At 45.6% G+C, this 17,041-nt stretch overlaps 1 protein-coding gene across 7 annotated transcripts in view; it reads right to left on the reverse strand.

The window, feature by feature from the left end:
* The window catches only part of LOC121595288 (nesprin-1), an 85,480-nt gene that overhangs the window by 15,127 nt on the left and 53,312 nt on the right, over window positions 1–17,041 (reverse strand). For 6 of the 7 annotated variants that reach the window (XR_006005150.1, XM_041919161.1, XM_041919162.1 and 3 more), the window contains one exon: window positions 810–15,599. The exons of the other annotated variant lie outside the window; for it this stretch is intronic. Coding sequence is in view for 5 of the 6 variants with exons in the window: in XM_041919161.1 (XP_041775095.1) it covers window positions 810–15,599 (14,790 nt within the window). In the remaining variant the exon portion in view is untranslated. The remainder of the gene's footprint in view (window positions 1–809; window positions 15,600–17,041) is intronic. 7 annotated transcript variants of the gene reach the window in all.

Genomic DNA, 17,041 nt, shown 5'->3' on the forward strand with positions numbered 1-17,041 from the left:
CCAATCGATATCGAATAGAAGTATGATGAATTAAACACTTTTAAATCACCGCGCATTTCACTGTATGCTACTTGAGATCTTATTCTTAATTATGCTAGAATCTTCAATGTCTGTGCATTATTTCGAAACAGGAATAACGGGTTGGAGATAGGGATGAAAACTGATTCAGTAATGGAAAATGAAAAGTGGATGAATATGACAAAAAGTACTCGGGTCGTCTTTGTGTGGGATTAGAATTGATTGTGATTTAGCGCTACTGAGATACTTGGGTAAGAGAGCGGCAGGAAGAGCACGATACCATAATTTAGGCTTTCCGTAAACTTAGAACCTACTCGTAATGTGGGCACAGCGGCGGGATGGTTAAAAGTGTCAAATATACAACATACTCTTTGGCTGGGTTACAGCACGATGATATCGATTGGGCAACGGGCAACACAACAACGCGTGTGATGATGTGTGATGAAATTTACTCTAGCCAATTAAGAGACCGCATCAAACATCGGTACCGGAAGATGTCGGTCATTATAAAAAAAAGAACATTACACATACAACAAGCTTCAAGCCACACACGATTACGGTACGACCAATCTCTGATACAAAACTGGTACAAAAAGCATCAAATTTAAAAAAGAAATAAAGAAGTTAAAAGCAAGAAACAACTAAAAACAAAAACATAAGAAAAGCAAATGAAAATGAAAACTGGGTGTGCGATCAAAAGCAAAAACGTAACAAACAAACACGTCACAACGATTAAAAACATATACAGCTAAAAGAACACTAACAACTACATCTACGAAGTACAACGTCACCTGTTTACTGTCTGTGCATTCAGCCACATTTTGTTTACTTAATTCTACGCTGTCCGTTGAACCTAAGGGAGTATCGGGGGTTGTTGGGGGAGAAGGAGCTAGGGATGGAGTGTTGGGTGTGAAAGGGAGAACGGGAGATATGGAGTCGGGTACAGGGGATGGATCACAAAGACTTGTGGTCGCGGTTTGCTGCAAGGATAGCTCTTCGCAGGGGATGTGAGGCATTGGTGTTGATGCTGTTGCTGTCGCTGTTGTTAGTACATTGTTAGTGGCTGCAGGGGCAGCTGTTGTTGTTACTGTTGCTGTTGGTGGTGTGTCGGCGACGATGCACGATGCACCGCTCGGTGCGACTTGCTGTTGCTCCTGGGCAACGCTAACCCGCGCATATCGCTCCTCCGCCTGACTGTACAACGATCGATCAAGCCAAGACCTGTCCTGCCAAATGCAGTAAAGCCCCTGCATGGACAGAGGTTGATCCTCGGCGGTGCACGTGGGCTGTTCTGTTGTAACACTTTCAACCGAATGCATCTCTAAAGGCACATCGTGCAATGAACTATCTTCCACTACAAATTCATCACCCGCCGTCTCGTTAGGTGGCAAAACAAACTGAGAACCGTGTTCGCTTAGACCTTGCTGTACGTCTTGCTGTTCTATCGTGCTTTCCCGATCAACGGATTGGCCTACTGCGCTAGCTGACTGATCATTTACTTTAGGCAAAACAATGCTTTCTTCGACATGAACATCCATAACCTCCAACGACTCAATGGGACTGGAATCCGCTTTGAGTGTCATTTCGTATTGGACAGTCTGGGCAATGTCTGCCTCGTGAGGTCGAGGCTCGGTGGAAATTGAAATTTCCTGCACTACCAAGTAATCCTCCCTTACAACCGTCTCAGTGTCCAAATCTGTTATCTGAGCTTTCAGCGCACTACGATCATCCTTTTCTGGCCTTTGTGCAACAACTTCTGCGTACAGAAGTCCCGCCCGAGGAGTCGCGTCGCTATCGGACGGTGCAGGTCCTTGGCTGCCGAACTCGGGCTCATCCAGAGAGGCAGCTTGGGTACCTAGTTGCTTTTTCGACTTTTTCTTAGATTTCTTGGACTTCTTGGAAGTATTCTGTTCTACCTCCTGTGGTGCTGTATTAGAAACTGAGCTTTGGCTATCGTTTTGCTGTAGATCTTGAGGCACAATCGCTTCTTCTTCACGCGTTTCAATAGTTTCAGCGGGAGGAACATTAAAATCCTGAACTTCCGCTATATCAATCACTTGAGAAACTGAGCTAGGACTATCGTGTTGCTGTAGATTACGCTTTTCAACAGTTTCGGAATGAAGAATAACAACTTCTTCAACTTCCACCGTATCGATCACTTCAGAAACTGAGCTAGGGCTGTCGTTTTGCTGTAGATCTTGAGGCGTAATCACTTCCTCTTCACGATTTTCAACTGTATCTACAGAAGAAACTACAACTTCCTCAACTTCTGCCATATCAATCACTTCAAAATCATCTTCATCATTATCGACTTGTTCCAACTCAATCTTAACTACAGTTTTCGAGAAGGACACACGTCTTTCTGCTTGGGGCAAAATGTCTGGACTATCTTCGCGCAATGGTGCTTGTTCGGGCTTTTCACTTCCAATGGCTTCCGTTTCCTTGACGGATTCTGAGAATGGTACGTTTTGTAACACTTCCACCAAGGGGTCAAACTTAACGCGTTTATCTTCTTCTGGTTTTATCAGATTGGGACTGCCCACCAGCTCAACTACTTCAACTTTCATTGCGTTCGCTTCACTGATGGTTGTGGTAGAGATTTCCAAAGCTGAGCAAATGTTCTTTGCATCTCTGTCCACTTGCACGTCTCGCTCGGTTTCTTTGCTCGATTCAGAGAACGGCACAGTGGGTAGTATCTCTACCTGTTGGTCAAACTTTACCCTACGCTCACCACTGCTATCCTCTTCAGCTAGATCTTCAACAGGCTGTTCAATCTTCTCCTCTTCAGAGTGTTCTGTTACACTAGATAGGCGCTTTATTTCCTTGACAGATTCAGAAAGTGGTACCAGTGGCACTATTGACACTTCCTCTACAAAATGCACATGCCGATGCGCATCGTCAGCGTGCTCCACCGCCACTGGTTCCACTATCTCCAGTGTTAGCGATGATGGCTTGTGTGCGTGATGCTCTAGAAGATGTTCAATTTCTTTAGGTGATTCCGATAACGGTACCTCCTTAAGAATCTCAATTTCCCCAGAGAATTTCACATGTTTTTCCTGATCGAAAATGGATTGCGTTTCGCTGTTTACAACCAATTCGACAAACTCCTTGTTTTCATGAACATGCTCCTGAAGGTGAGCAATTTCTTTAGGAGATTCCGACAGTGGAACTGCTGCTGCAATAGTCTTAACAGAAGATTGATCATATGGCTCAACGTCGGGCGACTCGTCGCTGCAAGCATGTTTCAAAGGCTTCTTCTTCTGCTTTTTCTTGGTTTTATTCGCCTTGGAAGTAGAATCTTCGGGTTGAGGCTGTACCTCTTCCTTCGCAGGTGCTACCAAACCATCTGATTCGGTATCATCTTGTATAGTCATTTCAACGCTTGTAATGTTGGTTTTGACTACAGTTTCGACCGCCGATTCAGGCAGAGGTAGATCAACGATCTCGGATCTTGCTGTCTTAGATTTCTTGGATTTTTGTTCAGTTGTAGTGGCAACATTTTCCGAAACAGAATCGGTATCGTCCGCCTTTTCTTGTAGTGTTTCGTCCGAAAGTTGTTCTACAGTTGTAACAACTTCTTGGACAACCTTCGGTACATTTTGTGTAATTTGTACCTGGCTTTCTCCAATAGTCGAATCCCTACTAACTTCAGGCTTACCGTGTGGCTCAACGTCGGGTGACTCATCGCTGGAAGCATGTTTGAAAGGCTTCTTCTTCTGCTTTTTCTTGGTTTTATTCGCCCTAGAAGTAGAATCTTCGGGTTGAGGCTGTACGACTTCCTTTACCGGTACTACCAAAGAATCCAATTCGGTATTATCCGGCATAATTGCTTCAACACTTGCAATGTTGGTTTCAACAACAGTTTGAAGAACCGTTTCAACAACAGTTTCAACAACCGACACAGGTAAAGGTTGATCAACATTTTCCAAAACAGAATTTGTATCCTCCGCATTTTCCTGCAGTGTTTCATCCGAAACTACTGGCACGGATGCAGGTGGTTGTTGTTCTACAATTGTAACAACCTCTTGGACAACCTTGGGTACATCTTGAGTAATTTGTACCTGAATTTCTCCAATATTCGAATCACCACTAACTTCTGGCTTACCGTGTGACTCAACATCGGGCGACTCATCGCTAGAAGCATGTTTCAAAGGCTTCTTCTTCTGCTTTTTCTTGGTTTTATTCGCCCTAGAAGTAGAATCTTGGGGTTGAGGTTGTGCGACTTCCTTTACCGGTACTACCAAAGAATCCAATTCGGTATTATCCGGCATAATTGCTTCAACACTTGCAATGTTGGTTTCAACAACAGCTTCAACAACAGCTTCAGCAACCGATTCAGGCAAAGGTTGATCAACGATCTCGGATGTTGTTGTCTTAGATTTCTTGGATTTTTGTTCAGTTGTGGTGTCAACATTTTCTGAAACAGAGTCTGTATCGTCTGCCTTTTCTTGTAGTGTTTCGTCCGAAACTACTGGTACGAATGAAGGCAGTTGTTCTACAATTGTAACAACTTCTTGGACAACCTTCGGTACATCTTGAATAATTTGTACCTGGATTTCTTCAATAGCCGAATCACCACTAACTTCCGGTTCAACGTCCGGGGACTCATCGCTGGAAGTATGTTTCAAAGGCTTCTTCTTCTGCTTTTTCTTGGTCTTCTTCACCCTAGAATTAGCATCTTCAGGCTGAGGCTGTGCCACTTCCTTCGCAGGTGCTACCAAAGAATCTGATTCGGTATCATCTGTCTTAGTTGCTTCAATACTTGCAATGTTTGTTTCAACAACAGATTGACCAACCGATTCAGGTTGATTAACGATCTCGGTTATTGTTTTCTTAGATTTCTTAGACTTTTTAGATTTTCGGTCAGTTGTGGTGTCAACATTTTCCGAAACAGAATCTGAATCCCTAGTCTTCTTCTGTACTGTTTCGTTCAAAACTTCTGGCGCAGATGAAGGCAGTTGTTGTTCTACAATTGTAACGACCTCTTGGACAACCTTTGGTACATCCTGCATAATTAGTGCCAGAGTTTCTCCAATAGTTAACTCACTAACTTGAGCAGAACTTTGCTCAAATTGGCCAGTTTGTTGGGGTACAATTTCTGTATCTTCCGACATGGCCGTAGATGTCGTTATAATCTGTTCCGTAACAACTGTAGTTTGTTGTGATTTAGCCTGTTTCTTCTTTTTGTTCGATTTATTTTCTTCCTTCTTATTCAACTCTGAAGCCGGTGCATCGAAATCATGCCCCGTAGCTGGAAGCACAACCTCCATCGCTTGAGCAATCTTCTCCGGTGTCGTACTAACAACGTATTGGACATCGGATTGGGCTGCAGCAGATTGTGCTTCCAAAGCTTCTTTCTCTCGCTTAAGATTTTGAGCCACAACTTCAGCGTAAAGTGGACCAGTTTTCCAAATGTTTGCCTCTACGGCGGCGGTAGTTTCATCCTGCTTTGGTTGATCCAATTCCGAAGTTAGTGCCACATCTGTCGCAAAGCTAGTAGCCTGTTCTTGAGCCTGTTTCTTTTGCTTTTTCTTCTTCTTGTTTGTTTCACGTTTAGCTGAGTCGCTCTGTTTGTTCTGATCGATTGCTTTAGAATCCTCCACTGGTTGATTCGACGTTTCAACCAACGCGATGGGTTCGCTCTTGCTTAGTTCTTCTTCTGAGGGAATGACACCAGCATTGCTAGCAGTGCTACTGTCTGCCATGTCGTCCTCAACCATATCAGCCCAAGACATACTTGACTTGACCATACTTCCGTAACTCTTGTTGCTTTCAATGAAAGTTTGCAGATCTGTTTCGCTACTTAGCTCAACTTCAACAAAACTCTCGTTACGAGACATTGTCTTATCCGTGGAACTTACAGCCTTGGGCACTACTGGTTCAATATCTTCTTCTATCGACGCGTCCGAAGACAGTGACTTATTCTTTTGTAGCTCCAAAAGTCTTCTGCGTTCCGCTTCCCTGCCCGCTACTACCTCAGCATACGTTTTCTTGCCCTTCATTTGTTCCCACACGTTTGGTACCGGTGCCTGGGGTTCTTCAGTTTTTGGTGTAATAATAACTGTGTCGGTAGAATCCTTCAAAGCCCCCGCATCTTGTGGTAACTGTTTCGTCTTTTTAGCCTGTTTCTTTTCCTTCTTCCGTTTTTCCTTTCGTTCATCCGTTCCCTTCTGGGGAATGTTTACTTGAACAAGCAGCTTGCCTTCGACTACAACTTCTCCAGCATCTTGATCCGGTGAGGATGCGACATCTACCACACCCTCATTCGATTCAATGCTAGAAACCATCAGCTCAATGTCTTCCGCAGCCACATTCTTTTGCAGTGGTATGCTAATGAACGATATCTCTGGCTTACTGATGACCGAATCCATGCTTGAATCAAACGCATCCGATCTCGATACATCTACGCTACTGATTGATTCGTCACCCAGGTCTTCGTGTACTGTGGGTTGTTTAGTTTCTGCTACTGACAGTTCAATCACAAACTGTTGAACGTTCTCAGAGTGCAGTGAAGATTCCATCTGCTCTACCACCTCTACTGTAGTAACAGCAGCAATTGCTTCCTGTTCTTGTGTGTTCCTTTCAATCGAAGGCGGTCGTAACAGCTTCGAACTAGAGAGTTGATCTGCTGGTTTTTCATAAACTGATGTTTCTTCTGAAGCATCTTTTGGTGAAACTAACTCTGCCTTTGACAAACCCGAGAGTCTCAAAAGTTCCTGTTCTTCACTGTCTAGACATGGTACTTCCTCCGTTTGTTGTTCTGTTATTACTGCTTGTTCGACTGTAACCATAGACTCTGCTGTTTGTGCCTTAGACATAGCTGCAAGCCTCTTAAGCTCTTGTTCTTCGCTGTCAGGAGCTTGTACTTCTTCAAAAGATTCATCGCTTACTGCCACCTCTGTAACAGTAACCTCCGAAACAATTGGTTCTAATGTTTCGATGTTGGTCATTACAGACCGTTTCAAAAGTTCCTGTTCCTCACTGTCAGAATAGGACACTTCTTCTACCAGTTTATCATTTACGATCACCACTTCAGTTACAGTCTTAGACACAACTGTCACCAAAGTTTCCGTCTTTTGTATGAACTCTTCTCCGTCTGATGTTTCTACCATCGACTTCTCGATAACTTGTACTTCTTCAGTTGTTGGTTCAGGCATACCGGAATCTATATCATCCGTTTTCGATACTGCTGAAAGACTTAACAGTTCCGTGTCTGGGATTGATGCTTCTATCATCTCACTTACTACCACGATTTCAGTAGTAGTTTCAGACACAACTGGTTGTAAATCTTCTGTCGTTACAGTTGGCTCAACAGTTTCTGCCTTAGACGTAGCCGAAAGTCTCAGCAGTTGTTGCTCTTCGCTATCTAGAAGTTCTTCCACCGGTACGTGGCTTACTACCACTCCAGCAACATCAGGCTCAGACAAAACTGATTCTAAAGCTTCTGTCTTCGACATAACTGAGCGATTCAAAGTTTCTTGTTCTTCATCGTAAGGAAGCAAAGCTTCTTCCACCGTATTCTCACATACCAACACTTCTTCAGTGGTAGTCAGAGATACAACCTGTTGGAAACCTTCTGTGTTTGATAAACTTGGCAAGCTTGTATCCTCCTCTTCTTTGCTAACTGTTACTTCCTCAACAGTAGTCTCTGAGGCGATTGTTACAAAAGCATCGGCCTTTGATGCTGCCCCAAGTCTCAAGAGCTCTTGTTCTTCACTGTCAAGGCATGGAACATGTTCCAATGGAGTGCCAGCTACTTCTTCGATAATATTTTCAGCCAAAGATTGTTCTAAATCTTCCTTCTTTGATTCTGTCGCAAGTCTCAACAGTTCTTGCTCTTCTCTGTCAACGCACGGAATATCATCCGAAGGGGTTTCACTTGCTACCAACTCTTCAGCAGCATTTTCAGGCACAGCTGGTTCTAAATCGGGTGCGTTTGATGCTGCTGAGAGTCTCAAAAGCTCTTGCTCTTCACTTTCTTGACAAGATACAGGTTCTTCAGTAACAACTGCTTCCAAAGTTTCGGCCGTTGAAGCAGCTGTGAGTTTCAAAAGCTCTTGCTCTTCACTGTCTACGCAAGAAACATCTTCCGAAGGAGCTTCGTTTACTGCCAATACTTCAGTTTCAGGCATAACAGGCTCTAAAATGTCTGCCTTTGAAGCTGCCGATAATCTGATCAGCTCCTGATCCTCACTATTAGGAGCTTCTTCCAGTATAGCCTCGGCTACTATGTTTACTTCAGTGATGTTTTCAGAAACAACTGGTTCTAAATCTCCTGCCTTTGAAGCAGCCGAGAGTCTCAAAAGCTCTTGCTCTTCACTGTCAACACCTGGAGCATCCTCTGAAGGAGGTTGTTGAGCTATGATTTCTTCAGCAGCAATTTCAGGCATAACAGATTCAAAATCTTCTGCCTTTGAAGTTGCCGACAGTCTCAATAGCTCTTGCTCCTCACTGTTTGGAGAAGTTGCTTCTTCGAATGTAGTCACAGTTGTTTCTAAATCTCCTGTCTTTGAAGCAGCCGAGAGTCTCAAAAGCTCTTGTTCTTCACTGTCTAGACATGGCTTTTTGCTTTCTGCCGAAGTGGTGGCAGTAGTTGTTTCCAGCACAACTAATTCCGGAGCTTCGTCCATTGGGTCCTTCAAAAGCTCTTGTTTTTCATTGTCCTTTGGCAATGCAGTATCTACCGATAACTTGTCTTCAATCAAAACAGACTCCTCTGTCTTTGGACTTTCAATCTGCTTTTGCAAAACGTATTTCCTTTCACTTTCCCGCAGCAGAAGTGTATCATAAAATGAAACCGGTTCAACTGACAGTGCTGTTAATCTTAACAGCTTCTGTTCTTCGACAGATGGATACAAATCATCTGTGGCTTCCTTCAACGGTTTGTCACATTGTTCCACCTCCTGTACAGCAGGCTTACATGCTGCTGCCATCAATTCTTCCTCCTTTGACATGGCAGAACGCCTCAAAAGCTCTTGCTCTTCGCTATCCTGTGGTGTTACTTTTTCAAAATCTTCAGATGGAAGATCATCGGTCAAAACAGAAACTTTAGTTTCTGTCTTCGAATTTTCATTCTGTTTTTGAAGTACATATTTGCTCTCACCTTCACGCAGTGAAAAGTTATCATGAGCAGACATCGATTCAAAGAATAAAGCATTCCTCAAGTCTTCTTCCCTTGATTTTTGTATTCTAGCTTCTTTCGGAAGATTTGTCACCTGTTCAGGCTTTTCTTCAGCAACTATTTCAATACCCTGTTGCTCAATTATACGCTCCTCAGATGAAGATTTTTCTTCACTTTCGATTGAAGTGACGATTGTGGTAACAGTAGTTACAGAAGAAGTTTGCGATACAGCCTCACGTTGTTCCGTTGCTGAAGGCGACGGTTCAACATTTTCTTCTAAAGGCGCAACAACATTTTCCGTACGATCAGTCTCAGAATGCTTAACCATTTCCATAGTCCTTAGCTTTTCATAACTCAACTCAGCCTCTCTTAATTGCCAATTATTAATCATTGATTGGCTCAAGGTCTTCATCACTTCGAATTGGTCAATCAACTTGGATGACTGTTCAGGTATTTCAGACGAAACAGTTTCCTCAACATAAAGTGCCTCAGCAGGTGTATCGCAAGGTAGGAATGTTTCAGTTACTACCTCTTCTGCTTGGGCCTTTGCTTCTCTTGCATCTAACTTCTGGTAGCTATTCTCAGCATCGCGCAGTTGCCACATGCTCAAGTACGACTGTTCTAAGGTACGATAGATTTCCGCAAGCTCCCTATCACTCTTGTTACTCGGCAACGATGAGTCTTTCGTATCTGTTACATTGTTTTCAACATTTTTCTCCCCAACAGCAGCCTGATCAACGACTCCTGCTTCCTTAAGTGGAGTTGATTCATTTGTAACTTGTTCCCCTCCCTCATTGACGATCGATTGTACCTCAAAGTTTTGAATGTAATGCCGCTCCGTATCATGATACTGCCAATAATCTTGCCCACTAGACGAACCAAGCGGACTGTCTGGCATAGCCACCTGGCCAATCGAAACATTCGCATAAGGTCCCACCATTACTTCACTGGTTGCAATTCCCAACGATTCAGTTTGTTTTGCCACCTCAACCGACGACGCATCGTCCTGTCGGAACGATTCCTGGCACATCTCACGCACTACCCGCTCTTCGTCACCTTCACTTTCTTCAAGTACGATCATTGTCCTAGTTTCGATCAATTGCTCTCCCAAACTACGATCCGCCTCCGAAAGCATCGAACTGTCCAATATCGATTGTTCTGCTGGTATTGAACTGCTAATGTCGGGTTCAGTTTCACTAACTACATTCACGTCTACCACACTGCATTCATCATCTGCGCCCCTCTCGATCGCGATCCTCTCCACCATCACTTCATCGCCCATGTTGCGATCCGCTTCCGAATAGCAAACCGACACGTCCACCGTCGGTTCACCTCTAGTAACGACCGTTTTCACGCTCTGCTCAACAACCGTCGGGCCAGTGTAGATTTCACTAACTTCTTCCTGCTGCTCCGACTGCATGTACGTGATCGTCGTCGTGCGATACATTACAGAGGTGGTGGTTGTGGTGTACACCTCCTGGCTAGACGATTCCGTATGCTCAGCAACGGTGACCGTATCAGATACCGCCATGTCCGACTGCTGGGCCTCCGTAGCCACCACCATGCCCGACGCCACATCCGTACACTCCGGTAATGATGCTTCCTTTTCCAACACATCCACCGATTGCGTTTCGTACACGATCGAAGGCGAAATGTCCAGCATCGATACCTCCGTTGCCACCTGTTCGATCTGTACATCGTCATGCACCAGCTCACCGTCCACCCTGACAAACTCTTCCTTGGGTGTTTCTTGCACGATCGGTTCCAGCGGCACAACGTCTGGCTTTACGTCCGGAAGGGATACTTTCTCCACCTTTGACGCAACGATTCTGGGCAGCTCCATTTTTATATGAGAAACCGGCTGAAGCAACACTTCCTCGTGCGTTATCATGGAGATCTTCTGACGGTTATCGCGCCACTTGGAGTTGATCACAATCCTTTGCACGGGATCATTATTTTCCTTGCCTGCATCAATTTCCATACCCTCCTGCTTGATCGTATCATTCGATTCCGATATCTTCGTGCTGACATTCGCCGTTGTGCTAGATACGGTAGATTCAACTGCCGTTCCCGATTTTTCCTCTTTGCCACCCAACATATCCGCATCCGAAGGAATGCTTTCCAGCTGTGGCTTAAATTTGGCCTCCTTCATCCGTCCTCCCTTACCATCGGTGCGTTCTACCACTTCCGTGCGCTTCACCGGCGATCGTGGCACAAAATCGTAATCTTCAAACACCAGATTGCTGCGGAACTCTTGCACACTTCTCACTGGGCTTTCAGGAACACTCACAACAAATGCTTCCTCCGTAGAAGACGCATTCGCTTCGCTAACAGCCTGTTCCGAATCGTTTGCGCTGGTAAGTGATTTCTGCCGATCGAAGTTAATGCCCACAATGATTGTTTCAATCTGCTCCTTTGTAATGGTGCTCATACCCGGTGAGGTTTGATCGCGCGTTTGCGGCTCCGGTACAGGCTGCTCTTGTACTACTGCCTGCTCTTCGGCTTCAAATACTTTTCGCTCTGCCTCGAGGAAAGCAGCCATGTTTGCTGCATCAGATTTTTTGATTTTCTTAAACTTGTCCTTTTGCTTTTTCTTTGGGCTCTTTCCGGAGGGTAGTATAGGTGCTGCAGGTTGAGCGGACAATGCATTTTCAGTACTTGAGGCCGCAATTTCATTCTGTGGGGCACGTTCTTCGGACTTAGGAGTTGGAGATTCAATGCTGAATGTAGCTCGTTTGTCAGGTGTATGCTCGATCACGGCTTCGATAGTTTTAAATGCTAATGATGCATCTCTTGCATTCACAAGAGCTACCTCCTTTGTTGGCAATTCAACGGTAACAGAAGTTGAATTTGTATCAGCAATCGGTGTACTCATTTCTGCCAGGAACGATTCTTCTCTTGCGGTCATTAAAGCTATTTCCTCTGCTGAAGGTGAAATAGGAACGGTATCTGCGGTAGGTTTACCAATTAGTTCTGTAGGTTCTGGTACACTTATTTCAGTCAAAAATGATTCTTCTCGTGCACTCATGAGGGCCACTTCCTCTGCTGAAGGTGCCATGGAAATCGGATCTTGTGTTGATTCCAACACAACATCTGATTCCGTCACAGTAACAGGAGCACTCATCTCAGCTAGGAATGATTCTTCTCTTGCATTCATAATGGCTATTTCTTCAGTCGAAACAACGACAGACATAGCCCCATCGTCCGTTTTAGCATCTGTATCATGTTTCACATCAGAATGCTGACCACTCATTTCAGCCAAAAATGATTCCTCACGAGCACTCATTAGCTCTATTTCTTCAGCTGATGGTCCAGCAGGTATGAATTTTTCTTTGGGCATAGTTTGAATGTGTACGTCAGTAGTTGGAGCTGGTGCACTCATCTCGACCAAAAATGACTCCTCACGAGCATTCATTAGAGCAATTTCTTCGGATGAAACCTCAATCTGAGCAGAACACTCTTGTACTTGAGGGACATTAGGTTCAGAAGCACTCATCTCGGACAAGAACGATTCCTCACGTGCATTCATGAGAGCTATTTCCTCCGAAGAAGAGTCAATTGGAAGGGAAGGCTGCTGAACATCGTGTTCGATCGTCGTTTCCTCATGAACCGTCTTACCACTCATCTCAGCCAAGAAAGCTTCTTCTCTAGCGTTCATCAATGCTATTTCCTCTGACGAGAGTTGACCTGGAGCTACAGTTTGTTGCCCTTCTGGCTCAACATCAACTTCAACCTTCACAACAGAGCCACTCATTTCAACCAGGAAAGCTTCCTCTCTTGCATTCATAACAGCAATTTCGTCAACCGAAGGGCTTATCACCGCTTGATCTGCATTGGTAATCGGAACGTTGGAAGCAACTGGACCACTCATATCAGCCAAAAATGATTCTTCTCTCGCTTTCATGAGCTCTACCTCTTCTGCTGACGGTGTAACTGATGACTTGATGTCTTCAGATGTACATTCTACGATCGTTTTAGTAACCGATGCAGCATCTCCCTTGGGAGCACAAGCTTCTTCTTCAACATGACTCACTGCTTCAACAGTTTCTGTTAGCATCGATTTCACAAATTCCGTTCGCTTTTGCTCAATGACCTTTCGATTGCTAGAGGACACATCGTGCTGTTCATCGGTCGACTTCTTGGGTTGCTTCTTGCCCTTGCTCTTCTTCTTCGTCGGGGGACACCAAGATTCGCTTTCCTTTGCCACACTCTCTACAGGTGGTTTGGAAGCTACATGCAAATTCTTCTGATCTACAACCTCCATCGTTGAAGCTACATGCTCCTCATTCCCACCTTCAGCATTCGATTGCTCAATGTGCAAGGAGCTTGTGTACGTTTTGGAACTGCCTTCTTTTACGTTTGACTGATGTTCCACCACGATCTCTTCCTGCCGAGTTTCGGTAATGGTGGTAAACGATACCTCTGACCGATGATAGCTGACGGTTTCGGTGTGCTGCTGCACGCGCTCTTCAACTTCACGCCTATCGATCGTTACGCATGGTTGAGCGATTTGTATGGATTCTTCCGAAAGCATGACAGGATTCGGCACTAACTCAGCAGAATGAACTGGAATTTCAGATTCCGTCACCAAACCACTTCCTTCACCAAGCTGCAGCTCTATCTGCTTGCTGTAACTCTCCAGCGATTGCATCCCTTCCACTGCACCACCCTTCAGTTCGATCGAAGTAACCGTCAGTGGTTCATCTAGTGGGCGCAGCTCCACCACGGACACATTCTTCTCCTTCGGGGAAACAATCTCCACCGTCGATATGTTCTGTTCCACCGTCGTCACCGGCTCACTTGCACTAATATCCAGCAGCTTGTGGGTGGTGGTGGTTTTGTTACGCTTCTTCGCACTCTTGCGTACCTGCTGTCGGCGCTGACCCGATTCTTCCTCGAGCCGGATCTGCGTCACGTAATGTTCCTGCTGCTTTTGCTCCACTTTCTGTTCGACCGCTTGCACCGGTTCGTTTACATTGATGGTTATTTTCGTCTCAGCACTGGCAACCACTTCCGGCTGATCAGTCAGATTCACTATGGACACTGTTTTCATGGGGCTAGTCGATTGGCGGGCAGCAGCAATTTCGGACCTATTCACATTGATCTCCGTCACAAACACTTGCTTCTCTTCCTTTACGCCCACATCAACACTTTCCATCGACTTTGGTGGCAGCAGCTTGTCATCCTTGCTTTGTATCTGCTTGATCTTGCCCTTCTTCGCCTTTCTGTAGCTGATCGTTTCGGATCGTTCACTCTGTTCGGATGGTATCACCAATTCGGATGTTTTCGCGGGTGGAGCAGTCACTACGTCACGTGGCTTCTTGCACGCTGGTTCGGGTTTCTGAGTCACACTCTGCTGAACGGCCGGTCTCTTCACCATTCGCTCACTTGTCGTTGATGATGCATTGCTTCGTGCGGAGGATGATCTTGGGTGCGCTTTGCCGCCACGGGGCGTCTGCTGCACCTGACTAGAGGATGCCGCTAGAGGTTCGTTATGTACAATATTTACACGCGTTACGGCTTCCGGCCGGTTGCGGCGGTTGCGTGAGTTTGAACGGGAACGGTTTGCGTAGGATTGTGGTAAGCCAAGGCGAGTGGAGGTACCGAACTGATGTAGTTGCTGTTGCTGCTGATGTTGCTGCTGATAACTATCACTCCATGACATCTGCTGGAATTGTTGCTGCTGCTCTAATTGCTGTTGTTGTTGCTGCTGTTGCTGAAGACGGTATTGATTAGATGCTGCAATTTCTTTCAACACTTCGGCGTACGTCTTATTCCCGAAGGACCATACCGACACGGGTCCCGCTGCAGCGGCGTTCGATACTTCGGTTTGCGTCACTTGGGGCGTCTCGTTCGCTGTGCTCGTCACCATAACCACTGGCTGGAGCGAAGTAGCTCCAACGATGGTGGTCACATTGACAGCACTAGAGCTCACTGAATCGGTGAGTGTTTCAGCCGGACGGGACGGTTGTTGTTTGGGTGGCATGGTAGGTGGTCTACGGGATCGGCGCTCTTCCTGTGGAGGATCTCTTGCAGTGGATTCATTGGCTGGCAGCACGGGCTTACCGGCCCCCCCGAGCTGTACTACAGTAGGGCCCGGTTGGCGGTACTGGTGAGCGGGATTTATCGTTTGGGGTTCGGGAGTCGTGATCGAGATGCTGGTAACATTGCGTGGCTGCGGCGGGTGGCTTTCTGTCGTCGTCATGTGTTGCGTTTGCGCGAGTCCTCGCTGACGCTGACGACGCAGCCCGGCAACGATTTCCGCGTACGTCATATCGTCGCCCGACCTGCTCCAGGCGGACGGCTGGACCGGAGTGACGGCAGTGGTAGTCGTGGTAGTAACCACCACCACACTGCTACCGCCAGCCACCGTCGGCCGGGCAAGTTCCGTCGTCATCGATGGTGCGCTCTCTTCCTGATCGCAACACTCTACGCTCCAATCGTACGGCATCGAACGGTCCTGAGTGATGGAATTTGCATTTTATTTTTCGAGGAATTTTGGGTAATTTGGTAGTTGGAGAATAAGGGCACGGAATGTTTTTTTTTTTTTTGTTGAGCAGATGATGAAGAGGCTTGAATTGACATTTTGTTTAGATGAGTTTCAGTAGGGCGGAGAAATAGATATAGAGCAAAAGAGAGGGGGAGACAGACAGAGAGGGAGGAGAGAGAGAAACAGTCGTCTCGAAACGGATATTCTATATTCCCAGAATGACGTACAGAAGAGAATGACCTAATCAACTTCAGTTGAGCTTAAAATATATTGAAGAGCAAATTGGAGACAAAATGAAGATCGTCTTACGTTCTTTCTTTTACTGTACAACCATACAGCAAGGCCACTGGCCCAGTTGAATGACTGAGAAGTCCTCTGCGAGGTACAGTTGCGATTAAAAAACTTTATTTTACCACTTGTGGGTACGCACGCAAAGACACAAAAAAACTCAAACAGTTACTATGCTATGATAAATACAAATAATTGACAGCTATCTGTTCTGTCACTGCCACGGCTTGGAACTACAACCCCACACCGGGGTTGCATGTTACAATCACGCGGTTTACGCTTATTCAAATGTATATTCGGCGTACGTGTGTGCGTTACAGCAACGCGATACAACAGGGCAGCATGTGTCGCAATTCCCTTTCTTTTCTCCAGCACAGTGTGTGCGGCGGACTCAGTCACAACCACACAACCTGCGCGCGCTCTTTCCAGGCTTAAGAATGCCAAACCTATCCAGAGATGCTACCAGCAGACGCAGATCGCTCCGGAAATCGATAGCTTAGATGTACCGAGGGCTACGGGTCCGGAGCGCCGCGGCGCAGCAACAGCTTTATCTTATCATTCAACTGATTCATCTGGGATTGCAATCCTCGAATTCGTTCGCGGCATTCCTGCGATTCCGATCCCCATTTTTTTACACCGTGTTTTCATATGTACCGTTCATTGTCAAGCGTTACAGCCCGAAGCCGAATAATGATAATGAGCGTTTGTTGCATGTATGTGAGAGTGAGAGTATCAACAATGAGGTGGTGAGACGATGTAGAAGCATATGTTAGCACAGTACACAGTATGAATAGATCAAGCGGCGGGGATGGGACCCATTTAGCAGTGCAGATCGTTGACACCAATGTACCGATGGGTAAGGGAGGAAATGTTTTGTTAGTTCAATCGTGAGAGGTTGTTAGTACAGAGAGAGAGAGCAAGATACATGGGAACAGGGATGGTTTAGGTTCGGGTGTATGTTTTCAGGGGCAGGAGTGTTGTGTTTGTTGTGTTTGCCGAGGGAAAGAATTGAGTTTGAAGATGAGGGAAAATAAAATAAAAATAAGAAAACCAATGATATATTTATAAAACCAAAAAACATAAAACAATCTCAAATGTTCATAAGGCACGATGGGAACGAAAGA

This window comes from Anopheles merus, chromosome 3R (assembly GCF_017562075.2).
Source record: "Anopheles merus strain MAF chromosome 3R, AmerM5.1, whole genome shotgun sequence".
NCBI lineage: Eukaryota > Metazoa > Arthropoda > Insecta > Diptera > Culicidae > Anopheles > Anopheles merus.